This window comes from Mobula birostris, chromosome 20, assembly GCF_030028105.1.
Source record: "Mobula birostris isolate sMobBir1 chromosome 20, sMobBir1.hap1, whole genome shotgun sequence".
Lineage (NCBI taxonomy): Eukaryota > Metazoa > Chordata > Chondrichthyes > Myliobatiformes > Myliobatidae > Mobula > Mobula birostris.
The window spans coordinates 7,898,877-7,926,554 of NC_092389.1; the positions used below are offsets into that span (position 1 = coordinate 7,898,877).

At 40.7% G+C, this 27,678-nt stretch overlaps 1 protein-coding gene across 1 annotated transcript; it reads right to left on the reverse strand.

Annotated features, from left to right (window-relative positions):
- Positions 1-731: 731 nt before the first annotated feature.
- On the reverse strand, positions 732-26,850 carry LOC140185443 (marginal zone B- and B1-cell-specific protein-like). Its single transcript, XM_072238781.1, has 5 exons — positions 26,830-26,850; positions 8,264-8,641; positions 5,788-5,909; positions 1,939-2,043; positions 732-1,500 (listed from the first exon to the last, which is right to left on the reverse strand). Exons 2-5 carry the CDS (start codon positions 8,486-8,488, stop codon positions 1,335-1,337), a joined length of 618 nt encoding a protein of 205 aa, XP_072094882.1. The 5' UTR covers positions 8,489-8,641; positions 26,830-26,850; the 3' UTR covers positions 732-1,334.
- Between the last annotated feature and the right edge of the window lie 828 nt (positions 26,851-27,678).

Consider the following 27,678-nt stretch of genomic DNA (forward strand, 5'->3'; position numbering starts at 1 on the left):
TCGTTATTATTCTATAGATTTATCATGCCCACAAGAAAACAAATCTCAGGGTTGTATATGGTAACACATATGTACTTCAGTAATAAATTTACTTTGAACTTTAATAATGCAGAAAGCAACAGTAAAAAAGATCTGGGAGACTGTGGATAAAACCCAGAAAGTGCAGCAAGTAGAAGAGAAGCTTAGTGGAAAGTTGCCCCTACTTTAAGAAAGGTGGAATACAAAAGAAGGTAAGTTTGCTGTAACCATATAAGATAACAGTAAGACCATGTATAGAGTACTATGAATAGCTTTGGGCTTGAAGGTAAATGCTGAGAGAATGTTTCCTTCAATTGTAGAACTGAGAATCAGAGGGTATGGTCACAGTATAAGGGTGATCCATTCAAGACTGACTTAATAAAGAGAATTGTAAGAGAATAAGGATATTCTCATAGGCCTGTGAGCCTTTGGCACTCCTTACATAGAGGGCTGAGGAAGCAGACCCCTTATGTATATTTAAGGCTGAGAGGGGCATTTAATCAGTTGGAGAATTAAGTGTTATGGGGTAAGACCAACAAAGGTGGATTTGGGAAATATTTGATGAGGTATTATTTTATTGAAAGGCAGAGCAGGCTCGAGGGACTGAATAGCATAGTCCTTTTCCAACTTTTTATGGTTCTGTGTATATCTCCTGGAAATTCCCACAGGTGCAACAAATCCCATGAAAATCTCAAATTCAGTTCAACACAATGAAGTCATTATCACTAAAATACCTTGTTCTAAAATAATTTAATTTCTAAGTCTGAAATTAAGACAAATATGTTAATACACATTGGTTTCAGCGTTAACATTTTGAACACAGAAAAAACTGCAGCTTTAACATCTATTGGAACAATTTCCAATAAAACACTGGTCTCAAGTTGTTTCTGCCCATAATATATGGAAATACTAAGGACATTATAACTGATAACTCTGAATTTAACTTTAATGCAAATAATTATCTTTATCCACTTTTGGTCAATACAATCAAGTGCCGATTTTAAACATAGACTGTTCATTTTCAGAAATAATAGGTTTACATTTGAATGCAAGATATTATGTGATATGATGTTTTGGAAACAGAACTAACCATTTATTTAAATAATATTTTATTGGATGGATGAATTTATTATGTGACTTTTCACACGAATGCATATTGGATAGGTGTAAATTGTGCCCAACTCATTATTTTCAGTTTCACCATATTAATAAATGGAAACATTGTATGTTTCTGTCACCTTCACTGGTATTCTTCACCTTTTCCCTATCATCAGCTGAGCACCATACCCAATATGTACTTTCACTAAGATCAATGCTTATATTTCATCTTTAAACTGTGTTTGGAATTTTGTGTGCTTGGTGCAAGCTCCATTTTCACCACTGCAGAGAAAATCTTCTAAGTAATCCGGATCATTTCTATATGCCTTGTAAATTTCCTCTTCAGTAAATTCTCCCAGGTAAGCTTGGCACATTTTGAACAACCTGCAATAACATCAGAGAAGTATTAAACTACACAAGAGAAATCTAAAGCAATTTCCTGTTTTCTTTTATATAAAATGTTAACGAAAATATTTTCAGTTTGGGGTTTTGGAGTATCAATGGGATGTTTAAAAATCTGTTAAAACGGTTAGAGATTTGTGCATTTAAAGTGATTTACATCAAAAAGGCAACTTTAAACATAATTTGTTGCTCCTCTAAAGTGACATTCATACAGACTTTAAAGCTACAAACCCAGTGTTTCAAAACTATCCACAACAGTTGGCCAACCTAACTGGAAACCCTTCCAATGTAATGCATTGATATATTCAACCGCAATAGACATTATTAAGTGACTGTTGAAGTAAAAGAGCTTAGTGTAGACTTTAGAAATAATGGATGTAGTCAATCACTACATACCACCTTTTCCAAGATTTTAGTTACCTTCCAGGCCATGGTCCACTCAACATCATCACTCCTGTAAAGTCTTCTGTTTCCAGGCCTGGGCCTGACAGACGTTTAACACCATCCATGTCTATTACACCATGCCTATAAAACACGTCAAATGAAGTAAAAGGTAATTGATGCATAGGGCTTTAAGGTCACATAACTGTGAGATGCTTATTTATTGATGTATTACCAAAACATAATAATAACTTTATTTATAGAGCACATTTCATACAGATAATGTAGTTCAAAGTGCTTTACAATGGGACAAAAGTACAAACACGAAAAATAAAATAAAAAAATTAAAATGAAAATAAAAGACTGAAAGATGTTAGTTAAAAAGCAAGATTAAATAAATAGGTTTTGAGCTGGTGTTTAAAAGTGTCCACTGAGTTTGCATCCCTTGTAATTTTAGGTATTGAATTCCACAGTTTAGGATCGTAGTTCTAAAAAGCTGAGGGGGACTGTTTAAATTTAAGAGAATGATGGAAGAAGACCGGGGGGGGGGGGGGGGGGGGTGGTTGTTAGTCAACAGTGGGCATGACAGGAAATGAGGAAAGGTGCAGCTGACTCATGTTGTTTCGTATCGCCAAATCATATCGTTTCCTTATGGCCCGGTAGCACATGCTTTGCGGCCTGGTGGTTGAGGACCACTGATCTAGACAATTTGATATAAAGGGGTGAATTAGTTTTTCAGCATCATTATATGACAGAAATGAATGTACCTTTGCAATAAGTGTAGAGATGCTGCTCTGGTCACTCTCTTTATGTGGGATTTAAAATTCAAATCTTGAATCGAGGATAACATCCAAGCTAGTTACTTCTGATTTTATAAGGGGAGCCAAGTTCTCAAGTTTATTCAGAAGTTTATCTCTTTCAGTTTTATCTTCATTTAGTTTTGGGAAGTTATTGCTCATCCATTTGTTTATTGCAGCCATACCAGAAGTCAGAGAAGATAGGGTGTTATCATCATCTGGCTCAACCGAGATGTACAATTGCATGTCACCTATATAACCGTGGAAATGAAGTTTATGCTCTCTAATGATGTCTCCAAAGGGAGCAAGTATAAGGAGAAGAGTAGGCAACCAAGACAGCTTCCCTGAGCAACTCCAAAAGGTAGATTGTATCTCTTATAAAATTGGTCTCCAAGAGAGAAAAAAAAAGTCCCCCCAAGTTATATGAGTGAAACTAATTCAGGGCACTACTAGAGAGGCTAAACCAGTTCTCAAGGCAATCTAGAAAAATGTTGTGGTCAATTGTATCGAAGGCAGCACTTAGATCTAGAATTAAAACTGAGACTCTGTTGGTATCAGTGCCTATGGTCTAAGGTTGCTGACAATTTTGGTAAGGGCCATCTCCATACTGTGTATAATTATGCAGTAAAAGCCTTTGGATGTATATTAAAATTCTGGCAAATTTACCAGGTTGTGATCTTAGTTTATTAAGCCACACACAATACAAAAAATAACAAAGCTGGTAAACTTCAGATTATTACTTGAGCTACACACAAAATGGTGGTTCCTTAAGGTTGTTATAACTAGGGGTGGTAGTGGGGACAAGTTCCCATGACCTATTAAATGCTCCCAAAGACATGCATCTCAAATAGCCTCTAACAACCAAGTCCAGCTCCTGGCCTTCACTTTTGGCTTAGCGATAAAGCCCAGCAGAACCCGTTCTACTGACAAAAGAAGGGGCAAAGGCGGTTTGCAGGTACCTTAAAAACAGTTGCTTTAGATAAATGGGGCTTATCAACCATGGCTAACAGAGAAGGAAAACTCTGATCTCAAACCTCCACTGCCTTGCGGCTATACCCACTCATGGGGAAGGCTTTGGGAGTAAACCCTGAGGAAAAAATCCAGAGCTGGTGTCCCAAAGGCATTGCAACATTGAGTTCCACACTGACTGACAACCCCTGCGATGCTGCTGGTGCCAAACTCTGTCGGTCTCTGCCATTCCTTTGGGCTCATCAGTTGTGTGGAGAGGGGAGCTTGCTACGTGGGCAACAGCTTGCTCTCCATATTGTACTGCTTGCATACCTAGACTGTTAGGACACAACATTCCTGGTTGATGCCGATCAATGAAGACCAACACAAAATGGTAAAGGACAAACAGGATTAGAGAGATAAATGCATGGCTCAAAGCATGGTGTGGTAGAAATGGGTTCTAATTTATGGCACACTGCACCAGTGCTGGGGAAGGAGAGTGCTGTTCTGTTGGGATGAACTTCACCTATCTAGAAACAGATTATTTAAGATTTGGTTATCACAATCAAAGTAAGTTTATTGTCATATGCACAAGTCCATGGACAGGTGCAATGAAAAACCTACTTACAACAGCATCACAGGCATAGATCATCATATACTGCAAGTAGAATTCACATCATTAAAAATAAATTAAACAATTTTTGTAAGAAGAACACAAATAGAACAAAAACAGTCCATTTTATTGCAAAGTACTTCTCTCCTATCATGATCATATTGAATGGCAGGGCAAGTGGGTATGTGTGATATGACATTATAAACCATTTTAAAAAGACATATACTTAGATTTTTATGCTTGAATGTGTCAAAATATGCTCATTTCACAATGTCCCATTCAAATCACCATTCTTTTCTACATAAGCCTTCCAGTGAGAAGGAATAACCAAGGTACGACACACCATTCATTGGGAAAGAAGACAAGGGAGGGATTCCTAAGAGACATTTCTATTGCTAGGTCAGAAGTGCTCAAGACCCATGAATGGGAGGTGGTAAACAGCCTCATGTTCAGAGAATCCCTCTGGCCTGCCATTAGAGGACCAATCAAAACTACAGTATATTCTCAATTCTTTAAACCACTGGAATTTGTCAAGAAGTTACCTTATCTACCATCATGGGTAGTGGGATTCCAAATTGCAAACACTGACAGTGGATGAATTATTATTTTTAGATATTCAATAATTATATTTTAACATGAAAAATAAATTCTTCCTGCAAGGAGTTTGAAAAAAATTCTGCAATAATCCTAATGGATTTAGTAAATAGATTACATGCTACACAATTTTATGGAAATAAACTTGGCAAATTCTGGTTAGACATTTGGGAAGGAGTAAAAATAAGTGTAGCATAGTTATAGGTTCCATTTCTAGGTTTGCTCCATCAGATGACACTCATAAACCTCACCACATGATATGGTCTGAACAACAATTCACTTTTTGGTCTGTGATATTACCTGATTAAATTATACAATTAATGTTTTAAATCACAAATCATTGCGCTGTCTGGGAAGTACACACTTGAGGTATTTATCATTCTCTGTACTGTCTTTTAACTCCTAGATATTTCCAAATATTTAATCAATTACAAATATAAATGATTATTAATGTATAAAATGCACAGAGCAATGGATTAATTATTCACCTATGCCAAGCCATCATGCACAATCCCATTTCAGTCCCCCTGGTGCCCCTCCTTCCCTTTCTCCTATGGTCCACTCTCCTCTCCTATCAGATTCCTTCTTCTCCAGCCCTTTATCTTTCCGACCCTCCTGGCTTCATCTATCACCTTCCATCTATCATTCTTCCTTTTGGCCTACCATTTTATTCTTCCCCTTTTCTTTTCAGTCCTGAAGAAAGGTCTCGGCCCAAGATATCGAGGCTTATTAATTTCTATAGATGCTGCCCAACCTGCTGAGTTCCTCCAGCATTTTCTGTGTGTTGTTCTGGATTTCCAGAATCTACAGATTTTCTCATGATTATGATCTAATTTCAGTGTCTATTTTAAACACTTACACTTTTATCTATGTCACTGTCTGTGACAAAATAAATACTCCAATTTATATAAAAGACAAACTGATCAGCAAACTCACCTTTCCCAACTTTGAGAGCAGCACTTCTCCAAAGTGTCAGTGTAATCAGATTCACTCAGTATTGCTTTCCCCTCTTTCACTGCAGAGATCTGCGATTCCCTTTTGGAAAGATATTCCTGCATCTTTTCCAGTTGAGAGTGAACAATAATGGAAAATAGTTTGGCAAAACATCAGTACGTTTCAAAGTAGTAAAACAGCTATTTTTAAATGATTGTTATAATGTAATTTTCTTCTAAATTTGCTCTACTGGAACAATAGTACCTATCCTCAGCCAAACCCTCTTTGCTTAGGATACATCATTAGAAAATAGAGCACAGCACAAGAACAAGCTCTTTGGCCCACAATGACTGTGCCGAGCAGGATGCCAATTAAACTGCAGATATGCCTGCATACTGTCTGTATTCCTCCATTCCTTGCTTGTTCATGTGTCTATCTACATCGTTTGTAAATGCTTCTTGAATGTTACTGTATACTGCATAATATACATTTTTATTTCTCACATTTCCAAAATTCCTCAGTCTTCATAATTTTGAACAAATTGAAAATCATAAGGGCTTTTTCTGCTACACTTTCATTATCTCTGGTGTTCTGAAATTGAAAGCAGCATGTAAAGGACTATTCACCTAATTTGATTAGTGATTCACAGTGTGTGTATATATAAGCATTAATTCTAAGTTTAGTTATTATTATTATTTTTGCCAATTCAAATTTGGTTGCAAGTTCTGTTATGAGCCATCCCCATTCTGTTTCTGCAATCCAATTCCTGAGAAAATCTTCAGATGCTGGGAATCCAAGTGACACACGCAAAATGCTGGGGGAACTCAGCAGGCCAGGCAGCAACTAGGAAAAGAGTACAGTTGATGTTTCGGGCTGAAATGTTGACTGTACTCTTTTCCTAGATGCTGCCTGGCCTGCTGAATTCCTCCAGCATTTTGTGTGTGTCATTCCTGAGAAAGATAGATCAATTAATCAGTCACTTGTATCATTTTCAGAAATAAGCAAAACTTCTGATGCTTTCCAAATAATATTTGTGGATCTGAATGCCAATGTTTTGTTTGTACACAACTAAATACTTCTTCTAGATCCACTCACCAAGAATGAATAGATATAACAGCATAGAATATAGAACAGTACAGCACAGAAACAGGCCAAATTGTTGCGCTAAACTAATTAAACGCCTGACTAAACCCCTCCCTTCTGCCTACACAATGTCCATATCCCCTCCATACTGTGCATGGGCCTTTCCAAGAGCCTCTTAAACACCTCAGATGAGAATCAGATTTATTATCACTGACAAATGCCATGAAATGTATTGTTTTACAGCAGCATACAGTGCAATATATAAAAATTACTAGAAGAAATATATAAGAAAAATAAATATTCCAAAAAGAGAGCAAAATATTGAGGTAGTGCTCATGGTTCATGGATCATTCAGAGATCTGGTGGCTGAGCGGAAGAAGCTGTTCCTAAAATGTTGAGTATGGGTCTTCAGGCTCCTGTACCTCCTTGTTGATGATGGTAACAAGAAGAAAGCATGTCCCGGATGATAAGGGGCCTTAATGATGGATGCTGCCTCCTTAAGGCATCGCCTTTGGAAGATGGTGGGGAGGCAAGAGCCCATGATGGAGCTGGCCTCTATCGTATTTGCATGGATTACCATACAAATCCTTTTAGTAAAGTTAACAAAGAAATAACTTACAACTGCTTAGCACTTACATATTAGTAGTTATGTTGCATAGTTATACCTCCAAGAGGACAACCTTGTTGTGGTTTGGGGGTTTGCGTGCCTCAGTGACCTGGAGAGCGATGTTGGCTGGATTCAGGGCTTTGTGCTTTGACTCCTGGTAGGGTCACCCATGCCAAACAGGTCAAAGGGGAGAGGACAGACTGAGGGTGGTACATCGGTCTTTCAGGTTCGGGGGTTCAGCTCAGGGCTAAAAACCCTGAGTGGTAAAACAAAATTGTTACAGAAACAACAATGAAGAATCCTTCTACATCTGAGTGTGGCGGTATTCTTGAGTCTCTACTCAGGACTTGCGTGACTGACAGTAGTGAAAACTGAGAGGAAGCTACTGACACGATGAAGGAAGCCCTGAGTACTGTCAGAGATGGAGGACCCTCATTGCTGCTCTAAACGCCAGCAGTGTAACAGGCAGTCTGCCCGGTCATCTGTGTATTGTTATAGAAATATTTTTGAACTGTAGTCACCATTACAATATAGGGATTTTTTGGTTATCAACTTATTCTTTTTCCTTTTAGTATTAAGATAATCTACGTCATTGAATAATTTCTTAATTGGATAAACGTTCAGCTTTGAGCTGTAAGCTTCGAGAAACCTTGCTTAAGAAACTAAAGGAAATGATAGAGGACAAAGACAGAAAGATTAACAGATAGATCATGGAAAAAAATCTTTGCATCGCTACACAAATGTGTACCAAAACATACCACTAGTAGCATAATAGAGAACTGATCCTACCTGATAAGAAATAGCTCTGCAGGAATCACATTTCAAATGATCAGGCATATGGCTGGAGTGAAACTCTTCATCATTTAGATTTGGTGATTTCATCTCAAATGTCCCCGATTTTTCAAAATGCCCTGTACTTTGAGAATCAGACGATTTCTTGCTAGCCTTCTGACTTACTCCAATGACCATATTGTAGAAGCATAAGGGTAGAATTGCCAAAACAAGAATCTTCATGATAGCCAATTTGTTAGTGATCAGTGATGAACTCAATCAGTGTAATTGAATGATCTGGATCAAAGGCTGCTACTAAAAATTTCTGATGCTTACGTGGAACGATGCTCAACTTCCTTGAGCTGCACCAATGAGGAAATGAAAAATTGCAGCTGTCTAATATTACAATTTAAAAAGGGGGAGGAGAGAGAAAAATGGTTAATATAGCTTCACATACTTAAACCAACGTGTCTTTTACCATCACACACAAACACCTGCAAATCAATACAGCTAATAATAGTTTAGAAGGGCCATGAGAATATATGTAATTCTTACCTAGTAACAATTTTCTAGTCTTTATATTTTCTAGTCACCTTCATACAGAAATCATCTCAAGCTTGGCAGACGCCATGCACCCCTGTTCTCCATTAGTACTTATCTAAACCAGCTAAAAAGTTCTCTGCTTGTTTTCATCATGAAAACTATCTGGTCTCCATTCACTGCTTTGTCACAACACACAAGAATATGCATTAGGAACATCACTAACCGCTCAGACCTGCTCTGATATTCAACAAGATCATTGCTCTTCCAATTGTGACCTCAACTCCACACTTCTGCCATTTCCCAGTAACTCGTCATTCCCTTGTTTATGAAAAACATACATCTTTGCCTAACAATATTCAAAGATTCTGTTTCTTCCACCCTTTGAGAAAGTAAGAGAAAAAAGGCATTTCATCTTTGTCTTGAACAAGCAACCATTATTTTTAAACAGAGACTTCCAATTCTAGATAGCCTGACAAAAGCAAATATCCATATCCACCCTGTCAAGACCCCTCAGGAACTTGTATGTTTCAGTTATGTCCCCTCTAACTCTTCTAAACTCCAGAGAATATAAGCCAAGCCCGTACAACCTTTTTTTCCAAGACAACCCACTCTTTACCAGCATTGGTCTAGTAAACCTTCTCTGAACTGCTTCCAACAGATATGCATCCTTCCTCAAATAAGAAGGCTAATGTTATACACAGAACTCCAGACGTGGTTCTACCAATGCTCTATAGAACTGAAGTATAACATTCTACTTCCTTTCCCTAGCAATAAATGATAAGATTGTTATTATTCTTAATAACCCACCGCACCTGCACATTAACGATTTATGAATATTACACACAGATACCAAGATCCGTTTACCTCTCAAAGCTTCCTGCACCATTTAGATAACATGTTTCATTTTTCTGGCCAGAAGGACAATTTCATATTTTCCCACGATATTCCACTTGCCAAACTTCTGCCCAATCAATCTCTTTGTAGACATCTTCTGTCCCCTTCACAATTTACTTTGGCAGCAATCTTGGTATCATCAAAAAATTTAACAACCATACCTTCAGTGGACTCACCCAAGTCATTTATATAAACTGTAAAAAGTTGAGGCTGTTGAACCAATCCCTGTGGCACAACGGCCATTTCATTTTATCAAGCAAATAAATATGTATGCTTACTGCTTTCTGTTAGTTAGCCAATGAGCTATCCATACCAATATTTCTTTCTACACCATGAACTTTTATTTTCTGTAATAAATCTTTGTTGTAGCACCTTATCAAATGCCTTCTGGAAATCTAGCTACTGTTTTGTTCTTCCTTATGCAGAGCAAGGTACTTTAAAAAAAAACTAAAGAGATCAAACATGATCTTTCCTGATTATTCTGAATTTTCCCCTTGTCATTAATAACACCAGTAATGTCATTAATAATATCTGCTATCACTTTCCCTGTGACAAATGTTATGTTAACTGACTTGCATTTTACTGTGTTCTGTCTCCCTTCATTTTTGAATAAAGAGGGTTACATTTGCTATTTTTCAATCCAAATGAACTTTCCCCAAATCTAGTTAATTTTTGAAAATTAAAACCAATGATCAATGATAAAGATGAAGATTTTTTAAAGATTCACTTCATTTATCACACGTACATCAAAGCATACAGTGAAATGCCTAGTTTGCGTCAATTAAATCGGCAAGGTTTGTGCTGGGCAGCCCACACGCATTGCCACACTTCCGGCACCAACATCGCATGCCCTCAACTCACTAACCCTAACCATACATCTTTGGAATGTGAGAGGAAACTGAAGCACCCAGAGGAATCTACCACCATCACAGGGCGAATGCACAAACACCTTACAGACAACACCAGGAATTCAACTCCTTGCACTGTAATAGTGTTACGCTCACTGCAATTCTACTGCACCATCCATTATATCACTAGTGACTTTTTTTTAAAAAGCCCTGGGATGAAGTCCATCAGTATACCAGGGATTGCGCAATAACAGGTTTTCAATTTCCTTGAGTTGCTTTCTCCTTCCCTTCTAACTACCAAATCCCAGCTACTTTATTTGTCCAATCCCACAAATACCCATTCTCCTTCCCATTGGAGATACATCTGTCCTTTTACTTCCTCCCACCTCACCATCAAGGGCTCTTGTGCTCAACCTTGCACATGAATCAGGAATTTTTTTGTATTTCTTTCTATATTTACTGCCCACAGCTCACTCCTACTCAGCCGCCTACAGTGTTCGAACAAAGCTTGACACAAGTATGTGAAATAGCATGTCATCTTCTGACTGAGTAGATCACACCGATCTAGATATCAATGAATTCAACAATTTTGGATAATCAACATTTAAAAAATATATTCATAGTCCATATTCCTTTCATAATTTCACACATTTTTTCTATATTTACAACATTGCAATTGATCTTTTATTCCCTATCAAAACTATCTTACATTCTCACCAGCTCCAGGCTGACCTTTTGGTCTTAATGGCACTTTTTTCACCTTGCATTCACACCTCCTCCAGACTGACCTTTTGGTCAAAATTTATTTATTTTTTGTCATTTTGTCTCCCCTGCCTTCAGCCCATCACAGATTGTCTCCAGTACTCCAACCTCACCTCATGATCTTCTATGCGCCCGATACACTGGCTGTATCTAATTATTCAGTTCTGAGGAAAGGTAATCAGCCTAGAATGTGAATTGGTTTGTCTCCACAAATGTTGAGAATTTACGGTACTTTCACTTTTACTTCCTAAATGCTTTGTTCTCAGTTGACAACTATTTTATTGCTCACTGTAATCTTGTTTACACAATGTTCTTATTAATCTACACATATTTCAAACTGAATTCAAGTTTGCCTTACATTGGAAAAGATTGAGCAACCCACCAAAATATTCAGCAGGACAGGCAGCTTCTATGGAGAATATGAATGAATGAAGTTTCAGGTAGAGACCCTTCATCAACACAGGGGCTGTGTTCTGTTCTTTCTGTGAAATGTGGGAATTCTGGGAGACCTCCAGCTTCCCGGATACCCATATCAGCACTGAGTGCACCAAGCTGCAGCTCCTCAGAGAATGTGTTAAGGAAACTGAGTTGCAGCTCGATGACCTTTGGCTCATATGGGAAAATGTGATGATCGATAGGAGCTACAGAGAGATAGTCGCCCCCAAGTTGCAGGAGGCAGGCAATTGGGTGACTGTCAGGAGAGGGAAGGGAAGGGAAATAGGCAGCCAGTACAGAATACCCCTCTGGCCACTCCCCTCAATCATAAGTATATCATTTTGGATACTGTTGAAGGGTACAACCTACTGGAGGGAGCCCAGGGGATTCCATAATTAGAGGAGTAAACACAAGATTCTGTGGACATGATAGAGACATCTGGATGGTATGTCGTTTCCCAGGTGTCAGGGTCACTAAGTTGTGGCTGAGAGAGTATGTGAGCTTAACATTCAAGGATGCACATTGAATTGAAAGGACAGGCAGATAGGCAGAGGGGGTGGTGCGACTCCGTTGGTTAAAAAAATGAAATCAAATCCTTAGAAAGAGGTGACATAGGATCAGAAGATGTGGAATCCTTGTTGGTAGAGTAAGGAACTGCAAGGATAAAAAGACCCTGATATGAGTTATATACAGGCCTCTGAACAGTAACCAGGATGTGGGCTAAAAATTACAACGGGAGGTAGAAAAGGCATGTCAAAAGGGCAATGTTACGATAGTCATGGGAAGTTTCAATTTGCGGGTAGATTGGGAAAATCAGGTTGGTGTTGGATCCTAAGAGAGAGAATTTATAGGATGCCTACAAGATGGCTTTTTAGAGCAGCTTGTGGTTGAGCCCACTAGGGGGTCAGCTATTCTGGATTGGGTGTTGTGTAATGAACCAGATTTGATTAGGAAGCTTAAGGTAAGGAAACCCTTGGGGGAGGCAGTGATCATAATATGATAGAAATCACCCTTCAATTTGAGAGGGAGAAGCTAAAATCAGATGTATCAGTATTACAATGGAGTAAAGGGAGTTACAGAGGCATGAGAGAGGAGCTAGCCAAAGTTGATTGGAAGGGATTACTGCAGAGCAGCAATGACTAGAGTTTCTGGGAGCAATTCAGAAGGCACAGGATAGATACATCCCAAAGAAGAAGTATTCTAATGGCAGGTTGACACAACCATGGCTGACAAAGGAAGTCAAAGCCAACATAAAAGCAAAAGAAAGGGTATTTAATAGAGCATTTAATAAAGTTGGTTTGGAAAACTTTAAAAAAACAACTAAAGGTAAATAAAAAGCTATAAATAGGGAAAAGATGAAATATGAGGGTAAGCTAGCCAATGATATCAAAAAGCACACCAAAAGATTTTCAGATATATAAAGAGTAAAAGAGAGGTGGGAGTAGATATTGGATAGCTGGAAAATGATGCTGCAGAGGTTATAATGGGGGGCAAGGAAATGGTGGACAAACTTAATAAGTATTTCGCATCAGTCTTCACTGTGGAAACACTAGCAGTATGCCAGAAGTTCAAGAGTGTCAGGGGGTAGAAATTAGTGTAGTTGCTATTATTAGGGAGAGGGTGCTTGAGAAACTGAAAGGTTTGAAGGTAAATAAGTCACCTGGACCTAGACCAGATGGACTACACTCCAAGGGTCTGACAGACATGGCTGAAGAGATTGTGGAGGCATTAGTAATGACCTTTCAAGAATCGACAGATTCTGGCATGGTTCCGAAGGACTGGAAAATTGCAAATGTCACACCACTCTTCAAGAAGGAGGGAGGCAGAAGAAAGGAAATTATAGGCCATTTAGCCTGCCCTCAGTGGTTAGGAAGATGTTGGAGTTGATTGTTAAGGGTGAGGTTTCGGGTACTTTGGGGCACATGATAAAATAGGCCAAAGTCAGCATGGTTTTCTAGAGGGAAAATCTTGCCTGACAAATCTGTTTTAATTCTTTGAGGAAATAACAACCAGGACAGGCAAAGAAGAATCGGCGGATGTTGTGTTCTTGTATTCTTGGATTTTCAGACAGGGTGCCCCCCCCATGATGCACAAGATAAGAGCCCATGGTATTTCAGAAAAGATACCATCATGAATTGAGTATTGGCTGATTGGCAGGAGGAAAAGAGTGGAAATAAAGGGATTCTTTTCTGATACGCTGCCGATTTTTAGTGACGTTCTGCACGAGTCTGTGTTGTGTCCGTTTCTTTTTACATTGTATGTCAATGATTTGGATGATGGAATTGATGGCTTTGTGACTAAGTTTGTGGAGGCTGCAGAAGGACTTAGTCAGCTTAGGAGAATGGGTAAAGGAGTGTCAGACGGAATACAGTGTCAGGAAGTGAATGGCCATGCACTTTGGTAGAAGGAGTAAAAGCATAGACTACTTTCTAAACAGAGAGAAAATTTTAAAATCTGAGGTGCAAAAGTACTTGGGAGTCCTGACGAAGAGTCTCGGCCCGAAACATCGACTGTACTTCTTCCTATAGATGCTGCCTGGCCTGCTGCGTTCACCAGCAACTTTTATGTGTGTTGCTTGGGAGTCTTTGTGCAGGATTCCCTAAAGGTTAAATTGTTGGTTTAAGTCAGTGGTGAGGAAGGCAAATGCAGTATTACCTTTCATATTGAGAGGACTACTATATAAAAGCGAGGATGTAATGCTGAGGTATTATAAGGCACTGGTGAGGCCTCACTTGGAGTATTATGAGCAGTTTTGGGCCCCTTAGGATGTGCTGACATTGGAGAGGCTTCAGAGGTTCACCAGAATGACTCCAGGAATGAAAGGCTTATCATATGAGGAGCAATTGATGGCTCTGGGCCTGTATTTGCTGGAACTTAGAAGAATGAGGTGGGATCTCATTGAAACCTATTGAATGTTGAAAGGCCTAGATAGAGTGGATGTGGAGAGGATGTTTCCTCTGGTGAGGGTGTTTTGGACTTAGGTTCAGAATAGAGGAATGTCCATTGAGAACAGATTTGAGAAGGAATTTCTTTAGCCAGAGGGTGGTGCATCTTTGTAATTGAAAGTTCAAAGTAAATTTTACTATCAAAGTACATATATGTCACCATACACAACCCTGAGATTCATTTTCCTATGGGCATACTCAGCAAATCTATAGAATAGTAACTATAACAGGATCAATGAAAGATCAACTAGAGCACAGAAGACAACAAACTGGGCAAATGCAAATATAAATAAATAGCAATAAATAACAGGAACATGAGATAATGAGATAAAGAGTCCTTGAAAGTGAGATCATTGGTTGTAGGAACATTTCAAGGATGGGTAAGTTGGAGGTCAGGTCATTGAGTGTATTTAAGGCTGAGGTTAATTGGTTTTTGATAAGTCAGGGCGTGAAAGGTTACAGGGAGAAGACAGGAGAATGAGATTGAGAGGGATAATATATCAGCCAAGATGAAATAGTGGAGCACACTCAATAAGCCAAATGGCCTAATTCTGCTCCTATCTTACAATCGGAATTCATGTTCAAGATTTTCATCATCTGCAGAATCTCTTCTCATTGAAAGGAGATTTTTCAGGATCAAAATCCAATACAGGCCTTTAAAAGAAATACAAATACAAATGAAGTCCATTGTCAGAGGACCTAAATAGCCTACTCATGTTTTTTGGATGATATTATACCTATCGTCTGTGTGCAGGCTTAATCAATCCAGTGGATTGCTTGTGACTGTAGTCTGCTTGTGCTCACGCTGCCTAAAGCTAAGGACTTTTAAAAGATAAAGAGAGATTAGATTTATTTGTCACCTGTACATTAAAACATCAAAGCATCCAGTGAATTACATCATTTGCTTCAATGACCTACACAGTCCGATGATATGCTGAGGGCAGCTCACAAGTGTCACTGTGCTTCCAGTGTCAATGTAGCATGCCCACAACTCACTACATCTTTGGAATATGGAAGGAAACCGGAGCACCCAGAGGAAACCAATGCAGTCACAGGGAGAACATACAAACTCTTCAGACAGCAGCAGCAACTGAACCCTAACCATTGGTGTTATAGAGTGTTGCGCTAACCACTCCACCCTAAAGGTGCTTCCAAATAATCATCTACAAGTTTGTGTCAACCACCACTCCCTCCAAAACCCACTCTAAAGCAGAGACTTATTTGCTTCATCTTAGAAGCAAGTAAAAGAAATCAAGAAAAAAATGACAATTATATATTTTCTCTAAAATAGCAAGAGAGGCAAAGATTTTTGTTCAAAAGGGACTTGGGTGTATTTGTACACAAATCACTTAAATTGAACGTAGCTTCAGCAGATAATTAGGAAGGAAAATGGTTTACCCTGAGGGCTAGAGGATGTGGTGCAGAGCACAGCGGCCTTAGTGAGACCACACCTAGGATATTCTGTACAGTTTTGCTCTCCTTTGCAACAAGGTTAAACTAACTGGTTCCAAGAAGAATAGATTGAGTTGATATGTGCCCTCACTGATATGGCAAAATTCTTAAAGGGCTTGACAAGGTGAAGAGGGATAGAATTCTTCCTTAAGCTGAGAACTCTAGATTGACAAATCACAAACTTATTACAGGGATAGGCCGTTCAGGACTACGGTTCGGAGGTTTCTCCACTCAGCAGGCTGTGAATCTTTGAAATTGTTTGCCCAAGAGGGCTACGAAGGCTCATTCATTGATTGGTTTCACTACATACAGATACAAGTAGATTTGTACACATTAAAGAAAGCAAAGGATATAGAGAGAGGACATGAATAGCATAAAGTGGAAAGATTTTGGGCTGTAGGTAAAGGACCAGATGACCACAGGGTAAATCAGTCATGCTCATGGTGAATGCAGAGCAGACTTGAAGGGTCAAGGTGGCTTACCACCAAGGCAAGTGACGGAAGCAGATATAATCACAACATTTAAGAGCCATTTAGATGGGCACGCAGACAGGCAGGGATGTAGGAATATAACCCACATACAGGTAGACAGTATTATTTTATATTGGCATCATGGTCAGCATAGACATTGTGCACTGAAGAGCCTGTTCCTACATTTACTATTCTTTGCTCTTTGCTCTTATGCGTTGTTCTTATGCTCTTTTGAGAACATTCTGCTTCATGGAGTGTCAAAAAGGTCCTTCTAATCTCTATCCTATTTATCTATTTTAAATCAATCTGGTCTAACACCAATAGCCCAAAATATTTTCACTTTATTTATGTCACTCTAGGTTTTAAATAGAGCTAACAGTAGAATATTCTATAAATGAAAAGTGGAAGAAAGTATTTGAATCTGCAAACAACAGGAATTCTGCAGATGCTGGAAATTCAAGCAACACACATAAAAGTTGCTGGTGAACGCAGCAGGCCAGGCAGCATCTCTAGGAAGAGGTGCAGTCGACGTTTCAGGCCAAGACCCTTCGTCAGGACTAACTCACGAAGGGTCCTGACGAAGGGTCTCGGCCTGAAACGTCGACTGCACCTCTTCCTAGAGATGCTGCCTGGCCTGCTGCATTCACCAGCAACTTTTATGTGTGTTATTTGAATCTGCAGTCCAGTTATGTTTTTTTAACCTTGTGTGATATCAAAGATTTGAACACGACAACTAGTTATAATACATCTTGTTGGTTTTCTGATAAGATTCTTGTTTTGTTGCCTGTTCACACAAGTGTGATTAGCATTACATTTTCTGTCTGATTCTGCCTGCAGTCTCTTTGACTGATTCTGAAGTCAATACTTTACTGAAAATAACTTTTATCTATCTTTAACTTCTTTCTCTCAATATCTAGATGTGGGTTGTGGACAGGATCTGTACAGAAAAAAAACAAAACACTGCAGCTGCACCTGATTATACAGCAGGTGCTAACTGTTTGGCAGCTGCAATGGTTAAATTGTTGCCGTGATCTGAAATTTCAAGATCAATATTTATTCCTCCTTTGATAATGGACAGGCATCCATTTTACTCTAACATGCAGATTTCTTAGGGATAATACTTTACATTGTCTAAAATCCATCTGCACAGCTGACAGATGGACCAGAGCTCATATCTCATGTATCCCAAGAAACATCTTGAAAGTTGTGCTTTTCACCAGATTGTTCCGAATGTTTTAATTACACTTTCAAATGTAAACTAAAATGCTTTATTACGTGCTCATTTAAATATCTGTTTTCTGGTTCTATCACTTTAACATCCATCTTAGTAATACTCATTTTTCTGTCACCTGAACCATTTAAATATTTATGTAAGTTATCGGTGCACTCATTTACTATCTGGAATCCAGATAATTTCTTTTCATAGAACCATAGAACGCTACAGCACAGAAACAGGCCTTTTGGCCCTTCTTGGCTGTGCCGAACCATTTTTCTGCCTAGTCCCACTGACCTGCACACGGACCATATCCCTCCATACACCTCCCATCATGATGATCATGATCAAGTGGAAACTAATGGTGTTATGATTACTGGAACCAAAGTGTTCCCCCACACACACTTCCGTCACCTGTCCTAACTCATTTCCTAATAGGAGATCTAATATTGCATCCTCTCTAGTTGGTACCTCTATATATTGATTTAGAAAACTTTCCTGAACACACTTTACAAACTCTTACCCGTCTAGACCCTTAACATTATGGGAGTCCCAATCAATATGTGGAAAATTAAAATCCCCTACTATCACAACTTTATGTTTCCTGCAGTTGTCTGCTATCTCTCTGCAGATTTGCTCCTCCAATTTTCGCTGACTATTGGGTGGTCTATAATACAACCCCACTAATGTGGTCATACCTTTCCTGTTTCTCAGCTCCACCCACATGGCCTCAGTAGACAAGCCCTCTAATCTGTCCTGCCTGAGCACTGCTGTAACATTTTCCCTGACAAGCAATGCTACCCCCACCACCTTTCATTCCTCTGCCACTATCACATCTGAAACATCGGAACCCTGGAACATTAAACTGCCAGTCCTGCCCCTCCTAGAAACCATAGAAACCATAGAACAACTACAGCACAGAAACAGGCCTTTTGGCCCTTCTTGGCTGTGCCAAACCATTTTCTGCCTAGTCCCACTGACCTGCACACGGACCATATCCCTCCATACACCTCCCATCCATGTATCTGTCCAATTTATTCTTAAATGTTAAAAAAGAACCCGCATTTACCACCTCATCTGGCAGCTCATTCCATACTCCCACCACTCTCTGTGTGAAGAAGCCCCCCCTAATGTTCCCTTTAAACTTTTCCCCCCTCACCCTTAACCCATGTCCTCTGGTTTTCTTCTCCCCTTGCCTCAGTGGAAAAAGCCTGCTTGCATTCACTCTATCTATACCCAGCATAATTTTATATACCTCTATCAAATCTCCCCTCATTCTTCTACGCTCCAGGGAATAAAGTCCTAATCTATTCAACCTTTCTCTGTAACTGAGTTTCTCAAGTCCCGGCAACATCCTTGTAAACCTTCTCTGCACTCTTTCAACCTTATTAATATCCTTCCTGTAATTTGGTGACCAAAACTGAACACAATACTCCAGATTCGGCCTCACTAATGCCTTATACAACCTCATCATAACATTCCAGCTCTTATACTCAATACTTTGATTAATAAAGGCCAATGTACCAAAAGCTCTCTTTACGACCCTATCTACCTGTGATGCCACTTTTAGGGAATTTTGTATCTGTATTCCCAGATCCCTCTGTTCTACTGCACTCCTCAGTGCCTTACCATTAACCCTGTATGTTCTACCTTGGTTTGTCCTTCCAACGTGCAATACCTCACACTTGTCTGTATTAAACTCCATCTGCCATTTTTCAGCCCATTTTTCCAGCTGGTCCAAGTCCCTCTGCAGGCTCTGAAAACCTTCCTCACTGTCTACTACACCTCCAATCTTTGTATCATCAGCAAATTTGCTGATCCAATTTACCACATTATCATCCAGATCATTGATATAGGTGACAAATAACAATGGACCCAGCACTGATCCCTGTGGCACACCACTAGTCACAGGCCTCCACTCGGAGAAGCAATTCTCTACCACCACTCTTTGGCTTCTTCCACTGAGCCAATGTCTAATCCAATTTACCACCTCTCCATGTATACCTAGCGACTGAATTTTCCTAACTAACCTCCCATGCGGGACCTTGTCAAAGGCCTTACTGAAGTCCATGTAGACAATATCCACTGCCTTCCCTTCATCCACTTTCCTGGTAACCTCCTCGAAAAACTCCAATAGATTGGTCAAACATGACCTACCACGCACAAAGCCATGTTGACTCTCCCTGTCTATCTAAATGCTTGTAGATTCTGTCTCTTAGTATTCCCTCCAATAATTTACCTACTACCGACGTTAAACTCACCGGCCTATAATTTCCCGGATTACTTTTCGATCCTTTTTTAAACAACGGAACAACATGAGCCACTCTCCAATCCTCCGGCACCTCACCCGTAGACAGTGACATTTTAAATATTTCTGCCAGGGCCCCTGCAATTTCAACACTAGTCTCCTTCAAGGTCCGAGGGAACACCCTGTCAGGTCCCGGGGATTTATCCACTTTAATTTTCCTCAAGGAAGAAAGAGTGTAGCCAAGTTTCACTAATGGCTATAATGTTGTAATTCCAGGTGTCAATCCACGCCCTCAGCTCATCTGCCTTCCCCACAATGCTCCTTGCATTGAAATAGACACACCTCAGAAGACTTTTACCATCACTCACAACCCTTCTATTTGTGGCTTTACATGAACTTTTAACATCATTTATTTTTAACCCCGCTCCACTATCTGCTCTGGCACTCTGGTTCACATCCCCCTGCAAATCTAGTTTACACCCTCCCCAGTAGCACTAACAAACCTCCCTGCAAGGATATTGGTCCCCTTGTAGTTCAGGTGTAACCTGTCTCTCTTGTACAGGTTCCACCTGCCCCAGAAGAGGGCCCAATGATCCTGAAATCCGAAACCCTTACCCCTACACCAGTTCCTCAGCCTTGTGTTCATCCGCCAAAGCATCCTATTCTTACCCTCATTGAGATTACCACCCTTGAGGTCCTGCTTTTCAACTTCCTACCAAGCTCTCTATACTCACTCTTCAGCACCTCCTCACTCTTTCTTCCTACGTCATTGGTACCGATGTGCACCATGACATCTGGCTGATCACCCTCCCACTTCAGAATGTTGTGCACGCGATCAGAGACATCCTTGACCTTGGCACTGGGGAGGCAACGAACCATCCGGGAGTCTCTGTCATGACCACAGAACCTCCTTTCTGTACCTCTAACTATCGAGTCCCCTATCACTACTGCTCTCCTCTTTTTCCACCCTCCCTTCTGCACTGCAGAACCAAACTCAGTGCCAGAGATCCGGCTGCCGCAGCTTGTCCCAGATAAGTCATCCCCCCCAAGAGTATCCAAATCGGTATACTTGTTGTTGAGGGGAATAGCCACAGGGGAACCCTGCTCTGCCTGCCCTTTCCCCTTCCCTCGCCTGACAGTCATCCTGTGCTCTGCTCCTTTGGCGTAACTACCTCCCTGAAGCTACTATCTATAATCTCCTCATTCTCCCGAATGATCCGCAGGTCATCCAGCTCCTGTTCCAGTTCCCTAACGTGGTTTGTTAGGAGCTGCAGCTGGATGCACTTCTTGCAGGTGCCGTTGTCAGGGACAGCGGAGGGCTCCCTGACTTCCTACATCCTGCAAGAGAAGCATTCCAACATCCTGCCCCTTTTGATGTTTTTCATACAATCTTTGTCTAAGTGGTCATATGCATATTCTTTCTGGCATGCCACGAGTATTGATTAATATCAAGAGATTCAAAAATCTCTTAGGCATTCCCCCAAGAAAATATCAAATTGTAGAATTGCTCATTAGAAGCCTAACAGAATTTTTATTCTCCTGGACACAGCTATAAAGGTGAAGATATAAAGTAAATGGGGCATCAGACTTAAAGTACTAAAAACTGATCTTCACTAGAAGAGGTAAATGAATATCCTGTCCTGTCAAAGCTAGTGTGCTATTTACATGACACTGATAATCCACCACATGCTCAAAAAATGTGTCTTTGTGGGTAAATGAGCTATCAAATGAGCAATCAAGCCACAAAAGGTCCCATCTTCAATTAACAGTGCAGAGTGAGCCAAGTACATGTTTGGTAGCAAGAACTGTCTTTACCGCAACATTTCTAATTTTTAAAAAAAGTAAAATTTAGTCTTGAGTTCACAATATATCCCAATACATTGTTTTCTGATGTGATATGTGCAGTATGGTAACTCTATACCTTAACTCACAGATGAAAAATAGCCCATTCAGTTACAAAATGGTTGTGACATCAGGACAGAATAAGAGAAAAATCCAGACAAATCTAAGACCAAAAGGGTCAGTGTGGAACCAATGACTGGGATAGTAAAAGAATATTGAAAGTTCAAAGTCCAAAGTACATTTATTATCAAAGTATGTATCCCACATACAACCTTGAGATTCGTCTTCTTGCAGGTCGCCACAAAACAACAAAATATAAAAGAATTCATGAAAAAACCCACACCACAAAGACAGTCAAACATCCAATGTGCAAAAAAGAAAGAAGAAATTGTGCAAACAATAAACAGAACATGAACCAAAGAGTCCCCAAAATTAAAGCCATGGAGCCAGTTCAGTGCTGCAGCTGGTCCAGGAGATCAATAGCTGCAGGCCACAGCCATGCAGCCAGGTTCAGCACTGAGATGTGTGCCAATGGCTGGAGGCCGCAGCTGCAGTCAGTTCAGTGAGGAGGTGAGTAAAGCCTCATGAAGTCACGAGCTGAACACTGGTTCGTCTTCCACGCCTTAATCTTTTTAATCTATCTTGACACTTAAATTGGTCAAACATCAGTTCATTATCCACTTTCAGGCCCAAGCCCAGCCGCTTCAGTTCTGCCCCAAGTCGGCCCCAGAAATGGCCAACGCGGCCACACCTGCATACTCAAAGAGTTCAGTTCACCAAATATTTCAGAAGTCACAAAAATGGCAGTGTCATACAGATGGTTCAAAAGTACGCCTCCCAGCAGGAAATTACAGACTGTGGATTGCAGTGAATGTAGTCCCAATAAAGAATATTTAGTAGGATTGTTATTAGTTTTGTTTGCTGTCTACAAAGCATCACCATGTCTCATAAGTGTCATCTTTTCATTGGTATTCACTGTGCAGTACGGAGAGTTAAGGCATGTTGATATTCTAGAACATGACTGTGTAAGGAAAGAGGAAGTGTTATAAATACTGGCATAAAGATGGCGGCGCGCATGGACGCAGCAGCCCCTCGGGGAGTGATAAGTGTATCTAGTGTTTGTTCTGTTTGTCCTGGACGCATAACATACAGTCGAAATATGCTCGTTAACATCACGGCATACTATGTCGGAAAAACTGACGAGTTCTGGTGTGACATGGACAGTTTACGCCGGCTACGGACTACTATCCGCAACCAAGCCGGCTGCTTCCTGAGGGAGGAGGAAGCGAAAGCGCTGTGAGAGAAGACAGGGGAGGGGTAAGAGGGCCGGCATCCATGCTAGGCTAAAAGCTAACCCCACCAGGCCAGCGGTACCGTCCCTCCTGCTCTCAAATGTCTGCTCCATCGACAACAAGCTGGATGAGTTGCGTCTGCTGAGAGAAACACGCAAGGAATTTAAACACTGCTGTGTGTATGTCTTAACGGAATCCTGGCTCCATGACAACATACCGGACGCGGCGATACAGCTAGAGGGAATGACATCGTTTCGTGCAGACAGAGAGGCAGCTAGCTCCGGTAAGAGCCGAGGAGGAGGTCTGTGTGTTTATGTAGACAAAGACTGGTGTGTGAACGCTACAGTAGCTGCTAAACACTGCTCACCAGCGGCTGAATTTCTCATTGTGAAATGCCGGCCGTTCTATCTGCCGAGGGAATTCACCATCATGCTTGTGGCAGCTGTTTACGTAGCTCCCAGTGCCAATGCTAACGAAGCACTGGGAGGCCCACATGAAGCCATCAGTGAGCTACTGACTACATATCCCGACAGCTTTGTGGTGATTGCTGGGGACTTTAACCATACCAGCTTAAAGAACATGTTCCCCAAATTCCTGCAATATGTGGATTTCAAAACCAGGGGAGACAACACACTGGACTTGGTTTATACCAACACACCACAGGCATACAAAGCAGCCCCCCGCCCCCATCTTGGCCACTCTGACCACATATCTGTCATGTTAACACCAGCATATAAACCACTGCTTAACATGTGAGAGCAGAGAAAAGAGAGATAAGGGCCTGGCCAAAAGAAGCAGCCTCAGCACTACAAGACTGTTTGCACACAAACTGGGACATATTCAATTTAACCAATTTCACCCGGGATCAATAAAGTATGACTAAGACTATGACTATGATTCACAACAGCAGCCTCCTATGACAACCATACAGACATTGAGGAGTATGCGGAGGCAGTAATGAGCTACATAGCCAAATGCACGGAGGATGTCACTGTGATTAAAACCTTCACCACACGTGGTTATAAAAAGCCATGGATGACAACAGAGGTGCATTCACTACTGAAGGCCCGTGACACAGCCTATAGATCGGGGGACAGGAGTGCGCCTCGCTCAGCCAGGTCTGCGCTTTCACTAGGGATCAGGAAAGCGAAAAGGGCCTACACGGGCAAAATACATGGACACTTCTGTGACACAGGTGACACCAGACGGGTGTGGCAGGGAATTAAAGCTCTGACAGACTACAAGATCAGGGAGAAAACTGATGACAGTGATGCCTCTCTACCAGACAGGCTTAACAATTTCTTTGCCCGCTTCGAAGCATCAAACACTACAGCAAGGGGGAGAGCCAGTCCCTTTTTACCATCTGACCAGCCAGCTCCAATCATTGATCCAGAGCAAACACGGAGGACCCTTGCCAGGGTCAACCCACGAAAAGCGGGAGGTCCCGACAACATCCCTGGATGTGTGCTCAAGGAATGTGCTGATGTATTAGCAGATGTCCTGACAGACATTTTCAACATCTCCCTTAGTCAAGCTATTGTCCCCAGATGCTTCAAAACCTCCACAATCATCCCTGTAGCAAAGAAATCAGTTGTAGCCTGTCTGAATGATTACCCTCCCGTTGCCCTGACCCCCATAGTGATGAAATGTTTTGAACGGCTTGTCAAGCCTCATATCACAGCCAGCCTCCCCTCATCGCTGGATCCTCTACAGTTTGCTTATCATCCAAATCGCTCTACGGAGGAGGCAATATCCACCACACTGCACACAGTTCTCTCTCACTTGGACAACAAAGGCACTTATGCCAGAATCCTGTATATTGATTTCAGTTCAGCGTTCAATACCATCATCCCGCAGAGACTAGTGGAGAAACTGTCGCTGCTTGGCCTTAGCACTGCCATGTGTCACTGGATTCTGGATTTCTTGACAGAGAGACCACAGTCAGTCCGTGTTGGCAGGAACATCTCTGACTCCATCACACTGAGCACTGGATCCCCTCAAGGCTGTGTGCTTAGCCCATTGCTGTTTACACTGCTAACACATGACTGTGCAGCCAGATTCAAGGAGAACCTGATCATTAAATTTGCTGATGATACCACAGTGGTGGGGCTCATCAGCAAAAATGATGAAACAATGTACAGGGAGGAGGTCAGACACCTAGAGAGCTGGTGCAGGGATAACAACTTGATGCTTAATGTCACCAAAACCAAGGAGATGATCGTCAATTATCACTCCCCACTAACATCTTAACTACATTCTACAGAGGCGTGGTTGAGAGTGTGCTGACCTTTTGCATCACAACCTGGTACTCCAGCTGCAGTGCTGTCGACAAAAAAGCCTTGCAGAGGGTGGTTAGGGGAGCAGAGAAGGTTATTGGGGTCTCCCTACCTTCTGTCCAAGACCTCTTTCAGAGTCGATGCCTCCAGAAGACACAGTCCATCATTAAAGACCCCTCACACCCTCTTCATGAACTGTTTGTCCTTCTGCCATCAGGCAAACGTTACAGGAGCATCAAAACTAAAACCACAAGGCTACTAAACAGCTTCCTCCCACAGGCAGTCAGACTGCTAAATAGCTGCTCTACCTGATTCTGCACTGGACACTTTGAACTTGATTTTAACTGACATGTGGCTGTTGTGTTTTACTATTTATTGTTATGTTTATTATTTAGTGTTGCATTTATGTTATGATTGCGCTGCTCCTGAGAAACGCTGTCTCATTCTGCCCTGCAGAGCTGTTGTACAGTTAGATTGACAATAAAGTTTTTTGAATCTTTGAATCTTGAATCATACATTAAGGTAGATAAGCCCCCAGGACCTGATGGAATCCATTCCAGGATTCTGTGAGATTGCATTTTATGGCACTCTAAAGAATGGGGCACCAGATGACTGGAAGATAGCAAATATTGTTCCCTTATTCAAAACAGGGCCATAGGATAAGCCAGGGAACTGTAGGCCAGTGAGCCTTATACCAATAGTACCAGAAATCGCTTAAAAAATTACAGGATTTGTATTCACTTGGACAGCAAGGAACTGATTAGAAACCACCAATATGGTTTGTGCATTGCAATTGTGTCTCATAAATCAGCCTTTGTTTTGAGTATTTCACTAGGAAAAATGATGATGACAGGATAGTAAAGTTGTTTACATGGATCTTAGAGGCTTTTGATAAAGTCCTGCATTGACGCATCTGTTACATTTTGCTCTGCACTGTTATTGCTTTACCTTAATGCACCATGTAACGACCTAGATCTATATGAACGGTATGCAAGACAAGTTTTTACTGTACGTCGGAGCATGGGACAATAAAAAATTAATTCACCATGAAGTGAGATATGGGCAGTTAGTGGTTTGTGTGGTTTAAAAAAATCTTTAAAACAACCATCCTCATGAGAATCGCTCTCCACAAACACAGTAAGTTCAGAACTCGATAGAAATACAATGACGTCTGTACTGATGCTCCATAAAGCGAAATTTCGAATACAGCCTACTCTCAATTTTAAATATTATTTTCTAAATAAGCTACAACCCCCGCCCCAGATATCCCAGAAAGCTTCACAGTAAACTCTCCCAGCTAAAAAAAACTACAACTAATTTACTGGAAACCTAATTCAGGCAAATTTAGCACCATCAATTCTCACCACTTTCGAATTCTCGAGCTCATCACAAAGAATCCGCCTCCCCAATTGCAATTGGCTGAAAAATGTCCTAAACTGCTTTCTGATAGGATGAAACCTTCCTTGCGACCCAAACACAACACCCAATATCGCAGCAACAGACAATTGCTGCACTCTGATTGCTCAACATCTGCCGCACGCTAAAATTGACATTTCATTGACCAATCAAGAAAATGGTTAAATGGAGCAACTAATCGTCTCTTTCTGGCAAAGTGCTCAAGCCAAATTTTGATGACGTTTTTAGGTCAATGATGTTGACGTAAAGACGTCTCAGCGTGGAAGAAATTGGTGTCAGGTATAAAGGAGGTTGTACCCAATTAATTGTATAGAAAGGGACAGTTGTTGAGAGATTTGTGTAGTTTGTTCATGAAATGGGTATATTATCTGCAGAGGGTACAGCAGATAGTGGTAATTAGACCTAGTAATATCCAGAATACAGATAGTTTAAAGACAGTGAGTGAAGTGCATGATCGTATTAACAAAGGATTCTCTGATTGTTGATTAAGCTAGAGTTTCCCGTTTAAATGGCATATGTGGTAGTTTGTACAGCACAATCTAAAAGTAGGACAGAAAAATTCATATTAAAAGTTGCAGAAAACATTTAGAAATAAACTCTAGAAGTTATTAATGAGCTTTATAAGGAGTAGTAAATAATGTATAGACTTAGAAGGAAGGTTGTTAATGATTTTTCTAATCTTACAATGGAATGCTAGAAGCCTATTAGGTAATGGTCAAGAGCTTAGGAAATTTATTGAACCTTAGGAGAAGATACAATAGGGTCTTTTAAGAGACTCCTGGACAGGTACATGGAGC